This window comes from Bombus vancouverensis, chromosome 11 (genome assembly GCF_051014615.1).
Source record: "Bombus vancouverensis nearcticus chromosome 11, iyBomVanc1_principal, whole genome shotgun sequence".
Classification (NCBI taxonomy): Eukaryota; Metazoa; Arthropoda; class Insecta; order Hymenoptera; family Apidae; genus Bombus; species Bombus vancouverensis.
The window spans coordinates 6,980,089-7,000,597 of NC_134921.1; the positions used below are offsets into that span (position 1 = coordinate 6,980,089).

Consider the following 20,509-nt stretch of genomic DNA (forward strand, 5'->3'; position numbering starts at 1 on the left):
TTATATCTTTTGGTGGCATATTTAAGCTGAAGAATGATCGAACGACACATATGGGTTTGTTATCTTCCAAGCAATTAATTTCGAAATTAATTAGATTGTACTAGTTCAAATATGGTAAAAATTATATATCGATACAAATGGAGATATCTTTGCAGATGCCTGTGTTAATAATTATATTACATCAATCATATTACAATCATATTACAGTACGACATCCGAATATCGAACATTACTTAACGGTATTTAATTTTTAATCTATTATATATATATTTTATATATATATCTGAATGAAATGGATAATTAAAAAGATTCAATTTGACTTTTGAAATTGTATAAGTGATCGAAGCTAATACCGTTTTTAAGGATTAGTAAATGTCTTATAACATATTTCAAATATTCGAAAAGGAATAACACAAAAAATACTTGAGAAGAAAAAAAGGATATTCCATAAACAGTAACGCGATAAGGTTTATTGACTTGCAATTACACTGCATCACATTAAATCGACTGCATATGCAAATGATCCAAAGGTGTTGCAAACAGTTTGCAATTTCACATCGCATTTGCATACGTTAACGCAGGAACAATACGTGTCTAGAAGTTTTTCAATTTAAAAATCGTAACTTGTCGGCGGCATAAAACAAGACGAGATTTTTAATTGCATCCTCGTCGCATATAATCAAGATCACCAAAGGAATAGGATAATAACGTAGAAGAGATATTCTTCCTTTATCGATGAATGAAAAAAGATTCCCGGAAACTCGCGAGGGAGGAGGCGTGCTCTCGTGCGTGGCAACGAGAAATGTAATAAAGTATTGAAAAAGTACTGTGCGTGGTCGTGGCGAGTAATGCGATAGGCGTTGTTGACTCGCGATTATAAACGCGTTGCGCCGCACTGCAATGAGCTTTACGATCGCCCCGTGGAATAATAAAACGAACCGCGGTTTCGAGGAAGTTACGCGCCCGACGTCCTTGATTCGGTTCGGCGAAATTTTTTCCTCTCCGCGAATAAAATATTTAAACGTTGTATCTTTTGATTTATCGCCCGCGCGTATCGCGTCTTGTCCGTGCAAACACTTTAGATAAAAAAGAGAAGAAATAAACCAAACGAGAAATAAAGAGACAAAAAGTCGTCGCGGTGTATAACAACGACTGTGCGCAACAGTGGTGGAAGTTTAACGCTTCGTATTGACATGTTTTAATTCGATGGTAATGCTGTTTTTCTTTGAAAGATATTTCACTAGATTTTCATTATCGGATATTTTATTTTCATTTGTTTATTCTATATTTCAGAATGTCTTTTTACATATGAAAAAAAAAGAATCTTTTATGTACTTTAATTTAAAATGTAGGAATTAGAAATTTCTACAAATAAGTTAAATAGCGTCACTAATGAAATGATAGGTGAGTAAGTATGAGTGATCATTATCACCTAATGACAAAATCCGCAATCACTTAGTTGCCAATTCAATATATACTCATCTATTACTACTGTTGTATTTTTATAGATGTGTGTCTCTACCTCCAGCAAAACCATCACTCTGTGCCTGGAACGTTTCAAAACGTCACAGAGCGCGAATTATTTATGATTCGTTCGATCGATAATTATGATTATGATTCGTTTCTTCTAATTAAAACAGGCAACGGTCTGGATCCAGTAATCGCGGATGTATCGTAAAAAGATCGAAGTATTCCAGCCGCGGGCGCTAAGTAACGACCGCTAATGATGCCGAGTTTCAAGTCTCTGCCTGTCGAGACGGGTTCAGTCGGTCGATCTCGTGTCAGTAGCTTCATAAATCAATTGCCGCGTCAAACGTATGCAGATCGACGTGTTTTTACGTCAAAATAAGTCTCCTTTTGTCTGTGTGCATTCTGAATTACAAAATGATCCTGCCACTCGGCTAGGTTTGGCTCCAATTCTCGAACTTCGATCGATCGAAGACGAGTAATTAACGTGTTCGTTTGGAGTCCGCGAATCGAACATCTGGGCCCTTAATTACCTCATTCAATATTTACCGCGTCGGAAACGCGGCGGAATTTTCAGTAAAGCCGCACGAGGCTTTTACACCGTTTGCAGAATCGTGTAACAGCGGGAAGCGAGGAGGGAACGGCTTAAGCGCCAACACCAGACGAACCCGATCGATCGGTTGAAATGTATTCAGGGACGCGCGATTCATTCATACGATATAATGGAATATGTTGGATGACGCACACGTGGAACGCAGCGCGCGATTTTGCACGCGCGAAACATCTGATCCAAAGACATCGAGTGTTTTGAAATGGACGATGAAGATGAAAATTTCAATACTCGTGCGCAGTTCGTAAACGTTCGTACGAAGAAGCTTGAGAATCGTTTCTGATTTAAAGGTGTTAATTGAGATGGTCGAAGCAGTTTCTTCAAATAACATCAGCGAGGATTTCGAATTTTCCATTACTGCTCGTGGTGAATATGTGACTTATATCGTTCGTATGTTACGCGTAATTTTATCTTATCGAGCGTTTTAGGTCGATGTTGGAAATGAAAATTTCGATACTCACCGCATTATTGATAATAATGCATTCTAGAAACACAACATTGTAGAATCGGTATTATAAGAAATGATGTATGGAAATTAAGTATTCCTAAAAAAAAAAACCAACTTTAGCTATTGGATATAATTCTTCTGCAATTTTGTTGCTAAATTTACAAAAGTTGTATAATATCATGAATATTTTATTAAAGAAATCGAAATGTACTAAGTCGAAATTAAAGATGCTGAAATTTATCGCTTCGCTCATGAAAACGAACATGAACAGAATCGCGTCATTGATAATAATGCATTCTAGAAATACAGTATTTTAGAATCGGTATTATGAAAAATGATGTATGGAAATTAAATATTCCTAAAAAAAACAACTTTAGCTATTGAATATAATTCTTCTGCAATGTAAATACTGATAAATTTATAAAAGTTGTATAATATCATGAATATTTTATTAAAGAAATCGAAATGTACTAAGTCGAAATTAAAGATGCTGGAATTTATCGCTTCGCTCATGAAAACAAACATGAACAGAGTCGGTTTGTTTAAAGAGGTAATTGAAGTGATTGAACAAGCTCCTTCAAATAAGACTAATCGGTATTTCCTTTGTAATTTTCCATCGTATTACTCATAGTACATCATTTGCATCGGTTTTATGTTACATTTAATTCTAAGAAATTTTCTTCCATTCGTTTTGTACGAAACCTCGTTAGCTTACTCTTTTAAAAATATCTCGGCAAGTGTAACCCGCGTAGTTATTAATAGCATATAATACTATGCGGTATAGATACCAGTGGGACTATATCGTACGAAAGTTTAGTGTATCAACACGCGTTGCATGATCTAGAGTAATGTGGTGTGTTGTTGTGGATTAATTTCGAGTTTTTTCTCAATATTCAAAACAGAAGCAACGCGCAACAAATGAATGCTTAGTATCGAACTAAAAACTATATAGATACTACTTTAACATAACGAAATATTTTCAATTATTATAAATCATACAAAATCAATACAAATTAGAATGTTATTAGAATCTGGACCTTTGCCATTGATTCTCGACTTAATATTGGTCTCAGCCTCGACAATTTTTCTCATACTTAGAACATTTTCTACGGATAGGAAAACACGAGTCGTCGAACATTATTTAAGGAACGTATCAAGATTGAACGTTTCCACTGGTAAATTCCAACTACGTTACATTCACGTTATTTCTACTAATATGCTATGACAATTGCAATTAGTCGATATTTTCATTACAGTCCTCTCGAACGAATTATAAAATTCCAACACACCTTATAGGTCGATCAGCTGATTTGCTTAAATAGTTTCGAATCCGTGCCCGGGGTGGCAATCTGCTCGTAGGAAAATGCGTATTTAATATGAATATCGTAATTGAGATAACGCAGAGCTCGCGTACTCCACGCCTCGTAACGCTTTCTAGGTATGTGCTTGCGAAATCCTCCTCTGGTCATTATGTTAGTTTCATAATGCGCGAGTGCTCGAAGGCGTATGTACTTACGTTTTTGATTCCTGTCGCGTTGCTTACTTATCGTTTGCAGCCTGAATTGCATCGGTCTCGTTTTTTCTTTTTCTTTTTTTTCCTTTTCACATTTATTTCCAGATTCAACCGCGCGTACACGCCTCTGAAATCCGCCTCGAGAAACGGAATTCTAACCGAGGGGCTATTAGCGGATAAAAATTACGCGAATACCGCGCTGTACGATTCTGCGTGTTCCCAATCGTTTAGAAAGTATTTCAACCGGGTCGTATATTTTATTTGATTTCCTGAAACCGTTGCAGCCACAGATCGAGCTTTGATTTCTTTGTGATCCTCGTAATTCGTATCTTCGCATGTTTCTGATCAGCGCTGGCACACTTGCTACACGCTTCTGTAATTTAAAAGAGATCGGCGTCGGACTCGAGAAATACATACAATTCGACTGCTTGGACTGTTTATAGAGCGTTAATCTTACGGTGATACGAGTAATCGAATCTCTATCAGTGAAATCTCGTCCTTTTTTTTGTAATTAAAGGTGGAAAAGTAATTATAGAGTCTGGTCGTTTGGTTGTTCCATTATGTCGGTCGATACCTGGCACATATCTCGGCCGTTTTCTAATATTTGTCGAGCCTGTTATAAAGTAAATTCACGGAATCGTAAATATCACCGATAGTCGTGTTATCGTTTTGCGATATTACAGCGGTCTCAATTTTCTTTTACCTTTGTTATTAATATTCTATTCGAAGAGGTTGTTCGTTGATACGTTGGATATCAGTCATTTACCCGGATAATGGGAAATCGTTAACTTCGTAAAAAGGGGAGTTCGATTATAACGTTTCTATATTTACAAAATCAATACAAATTTGATATTCAACTATTATTTCTTTTTATTTATTTATTTATTTATTTTTTTACTTAATCTCGTCTTCATTCTTATCATTTATTTTTCATACCTTCGTAAATTTATTCCCGATAATCATCTAAAGGTTTTAAGGTTATATATAATTTTGACTGACAACAGGGGAGATTTCAGGAGAAATCTGTATACGCCTGTCGGATCGACTGTTTGTTACTGGACCGATAAATTATTCGGTGGTGGAAAATCGCGATGGTATCAGCTCAGTTGAAGAGACGCATCGTGATACAATGTACAAAAGAATTGACAAGCCTCGTATGCGTGCAAAGCGTATGCGACACGTTGACGTGTCGAAAGGAACCGGATACGATGCTCTCGAATACTTTTGCCGTCCATTCATTCTGTCAGACAGATGCAGGAGTATCCACTTATCGTTTCGATCGACAAAGAGAAGAGCCTGATAAAACGAGAGAAAAAGCAACGATTCTCCGTTGCAAAAAAAGGAACGCGCCAAATTGATCTGCAAGTACAACGTTTGAGACAACGAAAGTAACCTTTCAATGATATTCTGCTGATAATACATCGTACTATAGGGACGTATGACAAAGAACAGTTTCTCAAAGCTGACCAGCATAATACTGTACGTGCATTGGGAAAATTACGATTAGTCACTGCTTGTTCAGTAATGGAATTATGCTTTATCGTTCCTTCATTGGTCATTCTGAATAAAATGCAACTGGAGCTTTGGAACCGATCTTACGATGATTTGTTGTTATTTCTTCTTATGCTCGATTATATATGCTCGATAGCTAGTCTATAATTCCTTCATGTATATACTAACTTCGTTCATAGAACCTGGACCGACTGAATATTAATAATCTTCTCGAATCGAGGCACTGCGTTTTCTCAAGTGTGCGAGGAATAAATAAACGAGCGAAATTGTTGCTCGATTAATTTATCCTCTTGTTCGTAGCTGCTCCGACTAATTTTATATTGAATTACGTTAACCAGAGTTTCGTTTCATGTATTTTGTAGAATTGGAGAGATCAAGGCGGTTAAAGAAAGAAACACCAAAAACAGCGACAGCGGAGGTGAAGGGGCATGATAAGCAAGGACACTAGTGTTTCGCGAGAATCAGGTGATCTGGTAGACTATAATCAAGCGTTTAGCATCCAAAGGACGAGGGAGTACCGACAGATGTGTCGTCGCGTTTCTCGACAACGAATATCGGAATGACGCGTCGATCAAGTCGTGGCTGGGCAGAGGGCGCAAGGACTTCATTAAACGGGAAAAAGTAATACACGTCGTGCTTGGAGCTTGTTGGAGAAGTCTTGGAGTGGAAGAAGGAAGATCGTCGAACTTATCAAATACAAGATTAAGGTACATCATTTTTCAATTTCTATGTTTCCTCTCTTCTAAGATAGAGAGAAACCAGTAAGATTTAGCAAATACATTTGTAGACACTCGGAATAATTAGAGGTTCTTTATTATGAATGATCATTATTGCATCAGGCAAGAGAATAGAAGCGTAAAAGTGTCTTATAGGAATCATAGATTATGTCAGTTGTGTGATATTGTGATAGAGATTAACTTTAAAGACAATCGCAGATACAACAAGTGGATATAAAAATCAATGTGACGCGGGAAACGATCCTTTGATTGTTTCAACTAGTGTAGAAAGGCGACACAATTTTGGGTAGAAATATCCTGTTATAAATTCCTTTTGCAAATTCGCATCACTTCTGTGGCGGTTTTTTAATAGAAATTTAGTCTTTAATGGTCTTCAGTCGCCATCTCGTTTTAAACGATAGTTCGGAAAGTAGTATTTAAAGCGAAAGAAATGGAAATTTCCCAGCGAGCTAGATTTAATATACAAAATGAATCTTGTGGCATTTATCGATCGATATTCAAAAAATGGCCGATAGAGCGCGTCACATGGCAAGGATCAAGCATTCACAATAGACGCCGCATTGTTTTCAGAAGCGATCGTGGGTTTATTGTCTCGTCACTCCGCAGCAACAGCGATGGATAACGTCCTCCCGTTCCTATCACGATGTCGTTACTATGAGATCCTTCGTGCTGTTATACCCGACTTTTCCTTACATCAGACAGCTTCCAGAAGAACACCATTCGAATACTTCGATGTTTTCTATTAGTAATAAATCTTACATATTCGCCACGAGTAAAAAGTGATTACAAACAAAACGAAACAAAACAGAAGAGAAAGTTCGGGTCGGTCAAAGAAGAAATTAAACAAACAAAGAAAAATTGAAGAACCATAGAATTTAATACAAGGACGTTTCATGAAGAAGATCAAACTTAACAAAAGGGAGAAAACCAGAAGACAACAGTGATCTCGTTTAACCTCGAGTGGAGATCACTAAATCGCAGAATCGCTCGCGTTTGATTAACGTAATTGCACAAGGACAGCCGACGACTGTCCCTGTGGGTGGTGTGTGGAAGAAGCAGAAGGGCGTCGATAAAGAATAGAGGGGTGCGTGGTGAAACGCGACGAGAGGGTGAAGTGAAGGTGTCCTCGTGGGGTGCCAGAGTGAGCACGATAGCACCTCTGGTGCCCTCGGCCGTGGGTCCCGAGGGGACGGACGCCATGGCGGCCTCTTCGTCCTCGTCGAGCGGCGAGCAACAGTACTCACTCAGGTGGAACGACTTCCACTCGAGCATCCTCAGTTCATTTCGTCATCTGAGGGACGAGGAGGATTTCGTGGATGTGACCCTGGCATGCGACAGTAGCAGCTTCACCGCGCACAAGGTCGTCCTCTCTGCGTGCAGTCCTTACTTCCGGCGGCTCCTCAAGGTCAGTATTTCTCTCTTCAAATTTTCCTTTCTTTTTTTCTTCTTTCTGTTACAGACATACATGGATTTTTTGGATTTTTTTCTTTCTTCTTTTTTTTCTTATTGTCAAATTGCAAATGAAATACACGTGCACTACTGTTCACAAGTATCTAGATATTTGTTTATTTTTATAGGCGATAATAAAATCGCTGCGTGTAATTATCAAAGCTTGTAGGACCATTTCGTTACTTGACAAACCATTTATCTTCAGATTTTTTAATTTTCGTATTATAAGTTACATTGAAAGAAGTCTTATAAGACCGATTGAAATTGCTTTCGTTGTTAACGCAATCATTGATATTTAAATACTACGTATATGCAGAAGTATGCAGTAAATGGCAAAATATATTATTGCTATGTTTTTATAGTTTCTAGCTAGTAATTCATCATTCACTTGTAAACTTTGTTTCATTTGTAAATTCACATACCGTTATTACAAATCGATCAAAGTGTCCAGTTACTTATGAACGGCGGCGTATTTCGATAGGAATATTTCAAATGACAAGGTAAATGTACGATGCTGGAGTATTTTTAGGGAGGAGCGTCATTTTTCAATTTAGAATGAAATCGGCCGGGCGCAATTTTGACGTGCAAAATATCGCGCGCCGTTAATTAAAACATCGCGCTGTTAAATTACCGCGCGAATGCCATTTCCTTCGTACAATTTTATCGACGAGCGTATATCCTATCTCTCTTTCTCTTCGATTCAAACAAAAGTGAAATCGATCGTTCTCCAACGTGAAAACGTTAGACTGGGTAATTGTACATATTGCGAAAAAGGGACGTTCTCGGTGGAATTCGACGAACATGTTACGTTTCGATATCCTGATTTTAGTAAATTACCGCGAAGCGAAACCACTTTCGAGGAAAAAATTCGTTGGCGATTTGCCGTGCGTGGAAACAATCGTATGATTGTATTTTAATTTGCTTGAATAATATTTGATATTCTTCCGTGATATATTATATTCACGGCTAAAATAAACCAACGTGGAAGTTGCGAGGATATATTTTCGAATAATATTTTCAACGTTAAGGTGGGGAAAACACATTCCACTCTTTATGTGGGCGTTTCCAGGCAAATTATCGACGGTAGGAAGGGAAAGGGCTTTTTTTCCAACGAGGGAAGTAGATAGAGGGTAGATAGGACGCCGATTTCTTTGGTCACCACAATTTCTTCTAAAGTCACATAAATTGTCAGTCACATAAATTGCGTGTACAACACTGTTGCATGAATTAGAACCGCACCGTGTTATTTTCTTAATCAACGTAAGTCTAATTGCGATCGTTTCCATTGTCGTGCCTATAAAAAAAAAATACAACTAGTAACAAGTTCAACATCCGTTCGATGAACGTTGATGGACGAACTTTAAATATGCTTAGTTTTCAACCTCTCAATTATTAGGAATTTCCTTGGAATTACTCGAGGAATCGAGGATGAAGAGGCCAATTTACACTGTGCCACGTTCTCGTGCGCATAATGCAGTCGATGCAAGTATAAAATTCGGACGAGCCATCCCCCGTGCAATTTTCGAGGCCGGAAGAGAGTAATTACGGGCCCGTGGCGGCGGAGGAAGAATCCAGGAAGAACATCCGGTTGGATTTACATAATAACGCGGCGTCAAAGTGGACCGGCGTCGGGGAGATCGAAACGTTCTAGCCGGCCAAACGACTATCGATCACGTGGTTGTGTCGTCGCGATGTCGTCGACGACGACCATCTCCCCGAGAACCTGTTTCCTCGAATTTTACCCTTACCTCTCGTCGCTTCCTCTTCGAGGAACTTTCTTCTATAAATCGTCCATCTGAGTGAGGCGTTCCGGTCTAGGGGATGAAGAAAGGCGTATAAAAGTTGGAAATTTAATCGGTCGTACTTGATATGCAAATTATTTTATGGAGTACGGTATTTTAATTTCTTCGTGGGAGTACGAGGTTTAACGCGAAGGGGAACAAATTTTAAGAGACTGGATACGTGTGGATATCTGAAGAATTTCAAGTAACGTTGGGTATTTATGCGTAATAGGCTTGGATGAATTCTTTCTCCGTGGTATAAGTTTAGTAGCTTACGTAACTGTCACGATATGGTTGAATTTCAATAATTTTGTTTTGTCCAGGCTGCTATCTATCGATAAATTCGTATATTAAAACACGTACATCTAGGTAATTTTAAAACCCGTTGGACATTGCACGAGTAATTGAAATCCAAGACAGCGAAGAATCTTTATTTACTTTTCATAGTGAAAACGAAGAACAATTGTGAATAAATGCCGATATTAGTGTCAATATGAACTACATACAGCTAAAAGATATCGAAAGGAGGGTTAAGAAGCAGAACGATTATTCCACGCTCCAAAGCTCAGCTACTAAGAAATTGACATCGAGGAGAGGCCAGTCGACTTTCTAATTGACGCGTACCGCTAATTGATTTTAAGTGTCAGCCACGGTACTACTTGCTCTCGAGTCCCGTCGAGTTAATAACGCGACAATTCGTCCTCGCGTTTGCGTCACTACGTCATATAGACTACAGATGAGAGAGTATAGTGTAACAGCGTCGCCTCGTTTAAATATAAGTCACGCGGACGATGTAATAAAAAGCATGCATTGCGTGGCCACGAAGGTGGAGTCTTTTGTACTCATTAATATCCTCACTATTATACTTTCACTGGCGTCCTAGTGGCGCTGGAACGTTTGTTTAATGTTCGTCGACACGTCCGCGTCGCGTTTATTATTACCCTGTTTGCTATGTGAAATTGCAAGACAAAAAAGCTTGAAGGAGAAAAAAAAAAGTTGGGAGGGATAAATTATCGTCGGCACAATTAGCCAGGATTAATCGTATCAGTGAACTAACGTTAGCATTGGTCCAGCGTACGTATTTTCTCTCGAATATTTTCGCATATACTCGATATCACGCGCGTGACGTAACGATAACGAGACTGCCTGAAACACCTGACAGCCGTGTGTGTTTTGATTTATGCGTTAGTGCACACTGGTGCAACGATTTACGACAGCCCGTTCATTTGACTATCGGCCGGCAGTCGATGACGAATCACTGAGTTATCGACTACGTCCGCAATGATATTTGCCAAAATACGATCGCCGTTCTCTATGTTACGCGGTCCCCATGCTATCCATAATAAATTTCTATCTGTCCCGGGTCGATAATATATTGGACTTGGCCAGTGACCTGTCTGGATTAGCCTGGGATTCGTGGAAAAGGAATTCCATCGATGGAAGTTACTTGGTCGCTTCTACGGAAATAAATATGCCGCGGATATCTCCAATTATGCACGTCTCTAGGTTTCGAATTGTTAGCACTCTAAATTTTTTAATTCTTAGATTTCAATTTCGAAACATTGGAATATTCAAATCTGGAAATTTTTTATTTCCGCATTTCCAGAGCTTTGAATTTATATATTTTTAAATTATCAAAGTTTTGAATGTTTTAACTTTCGAGTCTCCACGATGTTCTTAAATTTCAGCATTTGCGCGAATAGATTCTCCCTTTTATTATTTGCCACAAAATTTATCTTCTTTACAGCTATTTATACATATATATTAGAATATTTCTTCGTTTTCGAAGATTGTATGTGTTCTCCTGCTTCTTCCATCTTTCTACTCCTGCGTATCTTCTCTTTCGCATTATCAGCAATCGCAAGTTCGGCTATGTTGTAAGTTATAACGATGATCGTCAGTGTAGATAATTGCGACGCAGGAGCCACGTCCGGCACAGATATTACGATGGGATTAAAACACGCGTGTAATCACGTGTCACTCCCATCTGCGTGAAATAAGTAAGTACAAGCTACATCGGAAGTTACGGTAATTCGAATGAAACTTCGCGAAGATTAAATCCTCCCGACTGGTCATCATCGTTACTGAAACATTAATGCAGTTATCTCGTTGCGTGACAGCCTTTGAAAGGCGTGTCTCTCTGTGGATCGCCGTGGCTGATACAAGGAGAAGGGAAGAAAAGGATATCATAGAAAACAGGCCTAACTAGTTTTCGTAGTTTATAGTCAAGTTTTGCTTCGATCGTACCAATCCCAGAGGTAAATTCATTGATACAAGAAAACCAGCTGAATACGTATAACCAAGACGAATACTACTATCGATATAAATTGCACGGATCTTTCCCTCGTGACAGCGATTCGCGATCTAGAAACGAAATTGCTAAAAAATGCCACGGTACCGATCGTAATTTATAAACAACCGGAGATATTGCGTGGCTTAATTGGTTCAACCGAATCGATAAGTCAAGTCTTTTACTAGGAGCGATTCTAATTGCATCCATTTTATATTTCAATGAAGAAACTGGCCCAGCGTATGTATGTTCTTATTGACCAAGGAAACGAGAGAAACTCGAATCTTTTACGCAGGAAGATGACGACAATGGGCAGCGCTGAATCGAGTTTTATAGTGTGTTGATGTTGCATGGTGACTTTACGAGATACAATAAATATTTTAAAGCGTCTCTGCGAGGGCTAAGAAACGTTGTTTAGAATCGGAGGAAGAAGCCCGTGACTCGTTATCGCGTTCACGGAATCGTCGGCTTACACGCGCCACGGCTATATTAATCGCGAGGGATTGGTCGTGTACGTATCGCAAGAAGAACAGCCCACGCGTGTTCCGTGAAAATAAGAATATGAAGGAACGAAAATGGAGCGACGACAGCGTTATTTCGACGTCCGTAAAGCAATATCGCCGCGATGGTAAATTACAACGAGGAGGCGTTCTGCTGAGATGCGTTATAATTGGAGAATCGATGAACGCTGAAATTCAATCGATTTGATCGAAATTGATATGATATCGAGTATGAAAGATGTTTTAAAATTGACCGACCAAATAAAAGGAATATGACAATTTTTTTGCATAGATATCTATGACCATGATTTACGAGCAAGCACTAACTGTCGCGCAATTTTTATTCTACAACTCATATTGACGTAGTTATATTTATGAAGTCATCGCGATACCACCCATGACGAGTGTTTTAAAGTTGACCAATTAAATACGAAGTTTATAATAACTTGTTGATTTCTGTGGCTTCGTTTATGCAGGCTAGTTATCTCGCAACGTATACAGTAGTTATGTATATGAAGTACAGTTCTTCGTGATACCAACGTGAAATGTGTTTTATGTATTTAGCAATCTAATTCTAAGCCTATATTAATGATTTCGATATCTATGGTTTATATGGTACGGCTGGTTATCGTATAATTTTTGCTCTGTACGCATATTGAAGTTAGCTACGTATATAGATATGTTATGAAATGTGATTCTTCGTGATACCACCATAGACGGTGTTTCAAATTGAGCAATCGAATATAGGAGTTTACAAGCGATAGTTTTTGAGATAAGTCTGGTTATCGTGCAATTTTTTTATTCTATATTATTTTAATGGTAGTCACGTATAAAGATACGTTTGCGAAATCTTTTTTCGTGTAAACTTCTCGTGTAACTTCTCTCATGCTTCGCAATCCATGGACTTCCCAACCAACGTTCTACATATAATCCCGCTACATTTTCAATTAAAGATCGGATCATGTATATTACAAATAGATTTAGATCTGACTGCACAGTTTCAAACATTCCGTGAGTTCTTCGAAAGAACTAAGAAAGAAAAAGATATTGCTTTTAAATAAATTGAATCCTGGATGAGATAGCTTTTAACTTTTCATGAGAATGTGCTTTGAGAAATGTACGTGGTGACTAAGTAGATTTTAACCAGAAGCTTGCGCTCGATCTCTTAACAATATTGAATATCTCGAGCAAAGTTGGAATACATAAAAGTTGCAAGTAATATCGAAGATACATAGTTCTTTGTTCTTCACTCGAGAATCTTCGATTTTTTTAAATATCGAAACACTTTTAAGCACATATATTCTCGAGCGCTACTTATTCTGCAGTTTTAAACCAATTCTAAAATACTCATACCTGTTGTATCTACAAACAACTTGTTACGATTATTAATCCAACTTTTTCAATTAAAATGGCTATTTATGTATTTGTCGAGCTAATAGATGTATGTCCATTTAGTATTCTTCATAAATATTGACCGAGCAGAATACAAAGGCATTACAATTTACATGACAACGTCCTATTACATATTTTCCATATAACAATATGGAAACAAAAAATTTTTACGATGAGAATTTGCATACTTTCGCGACTCAGTGTAGGATTCAAACACAAAATAGAGGCTAACGATCGAAATTGAAACTTAAACTAACCCAAATCCTATTCTCCGCCCGAATCTCGTATTCGCGGCCCGCCAATGAGGGTCTGTTTCGAAAGAAAATACGGAGCAGCCGATGGAAGAAGACCGCGGGGAAAATGGTGCGGACACGTGGTGAGTGCAGGGAACAGAAAGTTACGCTTGCACAATCCCATCGCGTCGCGGTGGCGGGCAAGGTGCTCCATATTCTATATTTAAAAGGCGCACGCAGGCCACAGCCTCTCTCAGCTGAACACGTGCGTGTGCGTGAGTACGCACGCGCTCGTGCTCTCTCACCCTCACGTACTCGCGAGGTACTTGCGCTTCTCTCGTCTCGTGACCGGTCGCATTTAAATTTACCAGCGATGCGCGTCGTCAGGGCGCGTTTCTCGATGTGTTCCGCGCTCATGATACCGAGCTACCAGAAGGAAGACAGAGACAGGATAGAACGTGCACGAGGAAAGAGAAGGAGAGAACGAGTAAAGAGGAAGAGAAGGAGCAACGAGAGAGCACGCCTCTGGAAATATACGGGACGATGGTCGATCTCGTTTGTTTCCGGCTGCTCTACTGCGGTGATTCGAAACGCGGCTGTAACGAGAACCTTAACACGTCATGGAGGGGCAAGAGGATTGCCGAGGAGATCATCCTGGTTTCTATTTTCTACCCGAAGAGCCTCGAAATCGTTCGCATCGACGACGAGGTGATACGACCCCGTGGTGATTTCGGAAAGAGAATCACTCTCGAATCCAACGTTGTAATTTACGAGCGTGTAAAGGAGACACCGCGAAGATCCCGCAAGGAAATCTCCGCCTCTCTTTGTGAACCGATGCCATATGCCATGTACCAAACATTATTTACGAGAATCACTTTGATACTTATAAAAATCCTTTAGAGTTTAAAGTATCTTATATATATATATACAGTAGATATACAGAGATATACAATATCTTATATATATATATATAGTAGTAAATTGAAGTTTAGGTATATGATTTAAGAGATATTGTTATCGTATACCGTTCAACAAATAGAAATAAAAATAGAAATAGAAGTTACGAAGAAATGTGTAAGTAATCTGGATGTAAAATCATTACTCTCTCTCATTCCTTTTACGTTTTATAATTAATGAGGTAGAGTATTACTACTTTATAGAGTACATGTAGTATAATGAGATTTAAGAGATTCGATGCAATGTCTCGCTCGATGATCCGATTTGAATCTTCAGGATTCCTTCTCATGAAACACTTAAAGACTTCAATAAATAATTTAGTACGCGTTACAGAGAATACACGTAATGCGAGACATCGATCCATGATTATCGAAGATCAGTTTCGTATTGAAATAAATATTTTCGTGTCTTTCAACAAAAGGATCGGGTCTAGAGAATCCATGTTGATTATTTATCTGATATTGTATGATCTATATAATATTTTTGCTCCTCTCAGCGGCCACTATAAGTTCAGATTAAGTTATTACGAGACTCAGGCTTTTGTTTGCAGCATCCTACGTGCTCCACGAGGAGGAAACATCGTTGTATGCTATTCGGAATAAAGATTCCAGTTACATAGGTTATTATTAACTAGATATATTATGAAAATATTTAGATCAACTAGTCTACCGATAATATTGATATCGATCTCGTCAATAGCACAATTAGCTCAAGGACCGAATAAGATACTCGTATCCCCTCGATACGTAGTCGAAACCCGTCTAGGTTCGCTGTCTTGTGTTATTCTCGAAATCGTGGAAGATAAGCGAGTCGAGCCAGTGTCCAATCAAAGCTTCTTGCTTCTTCCGCCTCGCAACGTCACGGCTGTTTACGATTATGTGCGTCATGGCTAGCACACCCACGTAAGCACCGGGCAAAAAGCGAGTCGCATAATGGCAGGCGAGTAATGATTCTCACCAGCCGGCGAGTAACGATCCGATGGAAACTTACGACCGCACCGGGGATCCCCACCTAACCAAACGAACGTAACCGCATAATTGTACGGTTCAACGTTTCTCGACGAATGCCATCTGTTGTCGGCCAGAAAAACGTCTCGTTACTTATTACGATCAATGTTTCTTTGATTCGTCGTGGATGTTATCCTGTTTTACGTCGTTTTTGCGCTTTAAATTTTCCTTAAAACCTTCTGCATAGGGATTCTAGTGGTTGAAAGCATCTGACGACGTTGCATGAGTAAGAAATCGCGATCGATTCCGTTAGATGTTTGTTAAACAGCGTAATCAACAGAGGAAGCTATATGACGTAGAATACATAATTGGCTATTGATAGCGTAAATTTATTTATAGACAGCTACGACGTTACGAATTGTGAATTTTTATGACAAATGTCATTTGTCGGGCAGAAAAACGTCTCATTACGATTATCCCGTTCTAGGCCGTTTCTTCGCGTACTATTTCCTACAAAACCTGCGTAGAGATAACTCCAGTGTTTGAAAGTGTTTGACGATGTTGGATGAACAAGGCATTGGTGTAATTAACAGCGGAAATTTTTTGGAGAAGAATAATTGCTTGTTAATGGTGTAAATTTTTTTATTCGGTTATTATATAATGATGTTTGAATTTCAATGGTAGTGTCGATCACAATTTTGATCGGCTCATAATGGATTTATTGTTTCATAATCGACACGTTTCTAGTGTTTACGCATAGCACATTGGCTCCACAAATACGGGATAATTACACAAACGATATAGAATCGCGTAAATTGACGTCTACACGGAATGTTTGTTTTCCCGTATTAGATAATGCCGCCCTGCTACTCCGATATTTGATCAATCGCTGTTCGGTAATCAAACATTTGGCTAATATTTCTGACTGAGTTCAAATCGCAATTGATCGGGTAGCCGCGGCGGTAATTCTGTCACTTTACAGAGTCAATAATTTCATAATATAATATTAGTCTAAAGAAATAACGTTCTAACTCGATACCCTGACTATCTTAACCCTTTCCGAGTGAAATGTTCTTCAAGCTGAAGAAAAAGAGGCTCAATTTTTCATTCGTCAATTATTACTGACAATGAAGACACATGTTTCTAATCTTTTTGAAAGAAGATCGATTTTTCTTTTGTTAGTAAAATGTACATTGTATTCGTTATAATATTTGATAGATAAAACATATATCTGTTCAGATCACGGTACAGTAATAAGATTTTAAAGCACAATATCGGGCGTGAAAGAGTTAAATTGTAAATGTTTTCATTTTTACAATCAAGCTAGTTCTCTAAATTTAACTCTGCACGACGCGGTCTGAGTCATCGGATAAAACGATTCTGTTTTTTAAACGTTCATAAAATATTTTTCATGAAAAGAAAACGATGTCAATAATTCGTATGCAGACGATGAAATGTCTGCCAACCTCAGTCACAGAACAAGAACGATGAGCTCAACTTGTTCTGGCGTAATGTTGGAAAAACGTTGGAATCGATATTAGCCTATCCGAGCGTAAATGGTGTTCCATTGGCTGGAGCAGTAAGAAACGCAAATGCGGCACGCATTAAGAGGCCTGGGGCAGCGCGTGCTTTAATGTACGCGAGTACGCACGCCGTAAGTGGTTCCATAGGAACAGCCGTAAAGGAAAAACAAGCCACGATTTCATGACGTTGTCTCGGATATACGGCATCATTTAACCCCTCTAACCCGCGGTACATCCTTCGACGAGGAGGTTCCATTAATGGGCCGCGCCTATAACTCGAACGACGTTCGGATTAGAAAGACGATAGGTCTCTTCCCTCGTCCTAATTTCTTCCATTTCTTTTTATATATTTTCGTTTTTAGATTCTATGTTGTATCGTTTCCTTGTTCTTTTTTTATTTCGCTTTACTTGAAAAGAGATATCGCTCGGAGCGAGGTCTGTCGCGATGTCGTGACGCTTGACGTATGGTCTGGCACGAAGATATACCGTTGCTGGAATTAATTAGAAATACGTGTAATCCAGTAACGAAGCGTTTCTTTTTCCACTTAGTCCTCTTTTCTTTTTCTCTTTTTTTTTATCCTTTCTCATCGTGATCGACCTGTACGCGAGTAACTGGTATCGCTGTGAGTTCGTTAAAATGTCTACGGTTGCATCGCAATGACAAATAACTAGAATTTCTGTGTTGTTTCTCTCCGACGGTAATCGATGGCATTTAATGATTGTAAATTTTATGCGCGACCTTTGCTTAGCCGTCGCGGTTCTGCATTAAAAATAAATTAAGTTGGAAGATACCAAATATGATATTGGATACTGAGCCTTTCTATTCCGTTCCAACGAAACGAACGCTCGAAAATATCCGCAGATTTCGGTAAGTAAACAACGGATTTTCGTATACCCTTCTCAGTTAAAATTTCTTAATCAGTATTTTTCCATTTTTCAAAATATATCGAAATATTTAATATTTCTCTATTTTTTAAGTAAAGTCATATATTCTATAGACTGTTAGAAAATACAAAGAAAATAATATTTCAGTTTTCTTCAACTTTCAAAGGTGATAAATAAGAGATTTCAATCAAAGAATACTCGAAAGAATTATCGACGTTTTTTTTCTTTCGTCGAAAATATTTTATGTAACAATTGGATATTCAACAAACAAAATCGTTTTGTCTGATGACTCAGACAATGTCGCGCTCGAGTCAAATTTAGAGAACAATAATATTTCAGACAAGCAAATACCGTCGTCATTAGCACATAGTAATACGACGAATTATTGTTATAACCGTGATGCAACGCGCGTTCCATGGTACCAGTTTACATACAAAACACCGCGACGTATTTACCAGGCTGCGTAAAAACGATATAATGAATTATTCTTTTAATTAACTTATTTTTGTCCAAGCAATCACCTCCGTCTGTATTCTGAAAATCATGCACAATTACTACATGAAATTCTTATCCCACTTCCTACGATTGAATATTCCGGTACACGCGAATCCTCTCTGCAGTAGTAGGTCGATAAATTATCCGTACTGACTCATTTCTATCGCCAACGCATCGAATCAGCCTCTGTGGTCCATTTCACAACTTTCTATACGCTTACGCTACGTTCTAGCTACACGCATACGACATTGTGTATCAAATAATTCGATCGATGCCTGTAATCAAACTGCCATTTAATAACAAGCCCCTCTTGCATAATTAACCAATATTAATGAGATCTTGCAAATCGTAAATTATCAATAGGCACTAATAAATTTTCTTATGTAACTGCAACAAGTTCGGTGATAAATCCAATAGAATTTACAATCAAATTCTATAAATTACAGCTGCTCGCGCGATTTTGTAAAATTACAAAAGAAAAGTCTATCCACCACTTAGAAATAGTAATTTGTCAATATATTTATTTATTATTAACATATTAGTAATATATTGTTAATTAGTAAATGCAGAAGGATCAAGATCGAACGATTCAGAAAAACGAATGGAAAAAAGAATTTTTCGAACCGTAGCCGTGACGGTGTCAAATTTAGACAGCCGTAGTATGTACATCTGTCGACTATAATATCCATTGACTCGTCCCCGTAAGTAAGTACCCCGTGAACACAAACAGAAGCACAGAGGCGTCAAGAAGACGCGCGTGTAACCCGCATACACCCGTGTGTGCGTGCACACGCATCACACACGGAATATGCGTGTTGTTGGTCGCTAGTCTTAAAATAAGACCGGCCACCGCACCGTAATAAATTCTGCGTGCCTCCTCCTCTCGCGTATCGTGCGTACGTGTCTACTTCTCGAAGTGTCAGCCGGAGAAACAGAGAGGGAAAGAGGGTGGCAAAGAAGGGATGGAGGGAGCGGAGTATAAAAGAGAAAAAAGAAGAAAGAAGAAAAAAGGGAGCTGCGAAAGAGAGAAAAGAATAAAGTGAGTCACACATTGGAGGGATCGAAAAGACGGCGGACACCCGCCCCTCCCTCCTCCAACCCTATCTTTTCGAGTGCGCACCAGAAGCACGCGCGTTACTTTATAAATGTGCTCGCCAGAAGATGTTGCTATATATGTTAGCGTGTAATTCAAGAATTCGAACGGCGACACACGCTGTTGCTCACGACTCACGACACACGAAATCCGGAGAAAGCTGGCGAAGAAACACGGACGCGAGGATCGTTTTTTAATTTAGATCCGATGCCATATGTCACGAGGATGTGGCTTTGCTTCCCTCCGTTGTGAGATAGTATTACGAGAAATTAGGATAGTTTTTGTTTCATATGCATCAACATCACGGATTCGGATTAGATTGCTTTTGCTGTCTGCAATTTATTCGCCGACCGGCTCTCCCGATAGGGAGGTTTTGATAAGGTATACGCGCATCAGACAATCGCTTTACGCTGCCGCCAAATATCCTCCAATATTGTCGTGCAATTATCGTCGACGAGCACACAACAGTCCCTTTGTTCCCGGTTTCCTTTACCACTGAGTCACACCGGTTCAACAAAACGCGGCTTTTTCTGCCGGCTGACATCCACACCGGTCGTCACGCTGAAATTTCTGGAACATTTTATCCCCGTCGTCGCTTTTGCGACAATGCATTAACATTCTTTTATTCAGCCGTTTCCAGGGAACACACTTGTCGAGTTTCGACTCGAACAGAGAGC

At 38.9% G+C, this 20,509-nt stretch overlaps 1 protein-coding gene across 12 annotated transcripts in view; it reads left to right on the top strand.

Annotated features, from left to right (window-relative positions):
- Positions 1 to 20,509, top strand: part of LOC117166476 (protein abrupt) — a 78,431-nt gene that overhangs the window by 15,517 nt on the left and 42,405 nt on the right. For 11 of the 12 annotated variants that reach the window (XR_013059487.1, XR_013059489.1, XR_013059488.1 and 8 more), the window contains exons 2-3: positions 5,913 to 6,257; positions 6,858 to 7,692. Coding sequence is in view for 9 of the 12 variants with exons in the window: in XM_076622591.1 (XP_076478706.1) it covers positions 7,486 to 7,692 (207 nt within the window). In the remaining 3 variants the exon portion in view is untranslated. Of the gene's footprint in view, positions 1 to 3,539; positions 5,518 to 5,912; positions 6,258 to 6,857; positions 7,693 to 20,509 lie in introns of those variants that run through there. The other variant, XM_076622592.1, reaches the window with a different exon arrangement.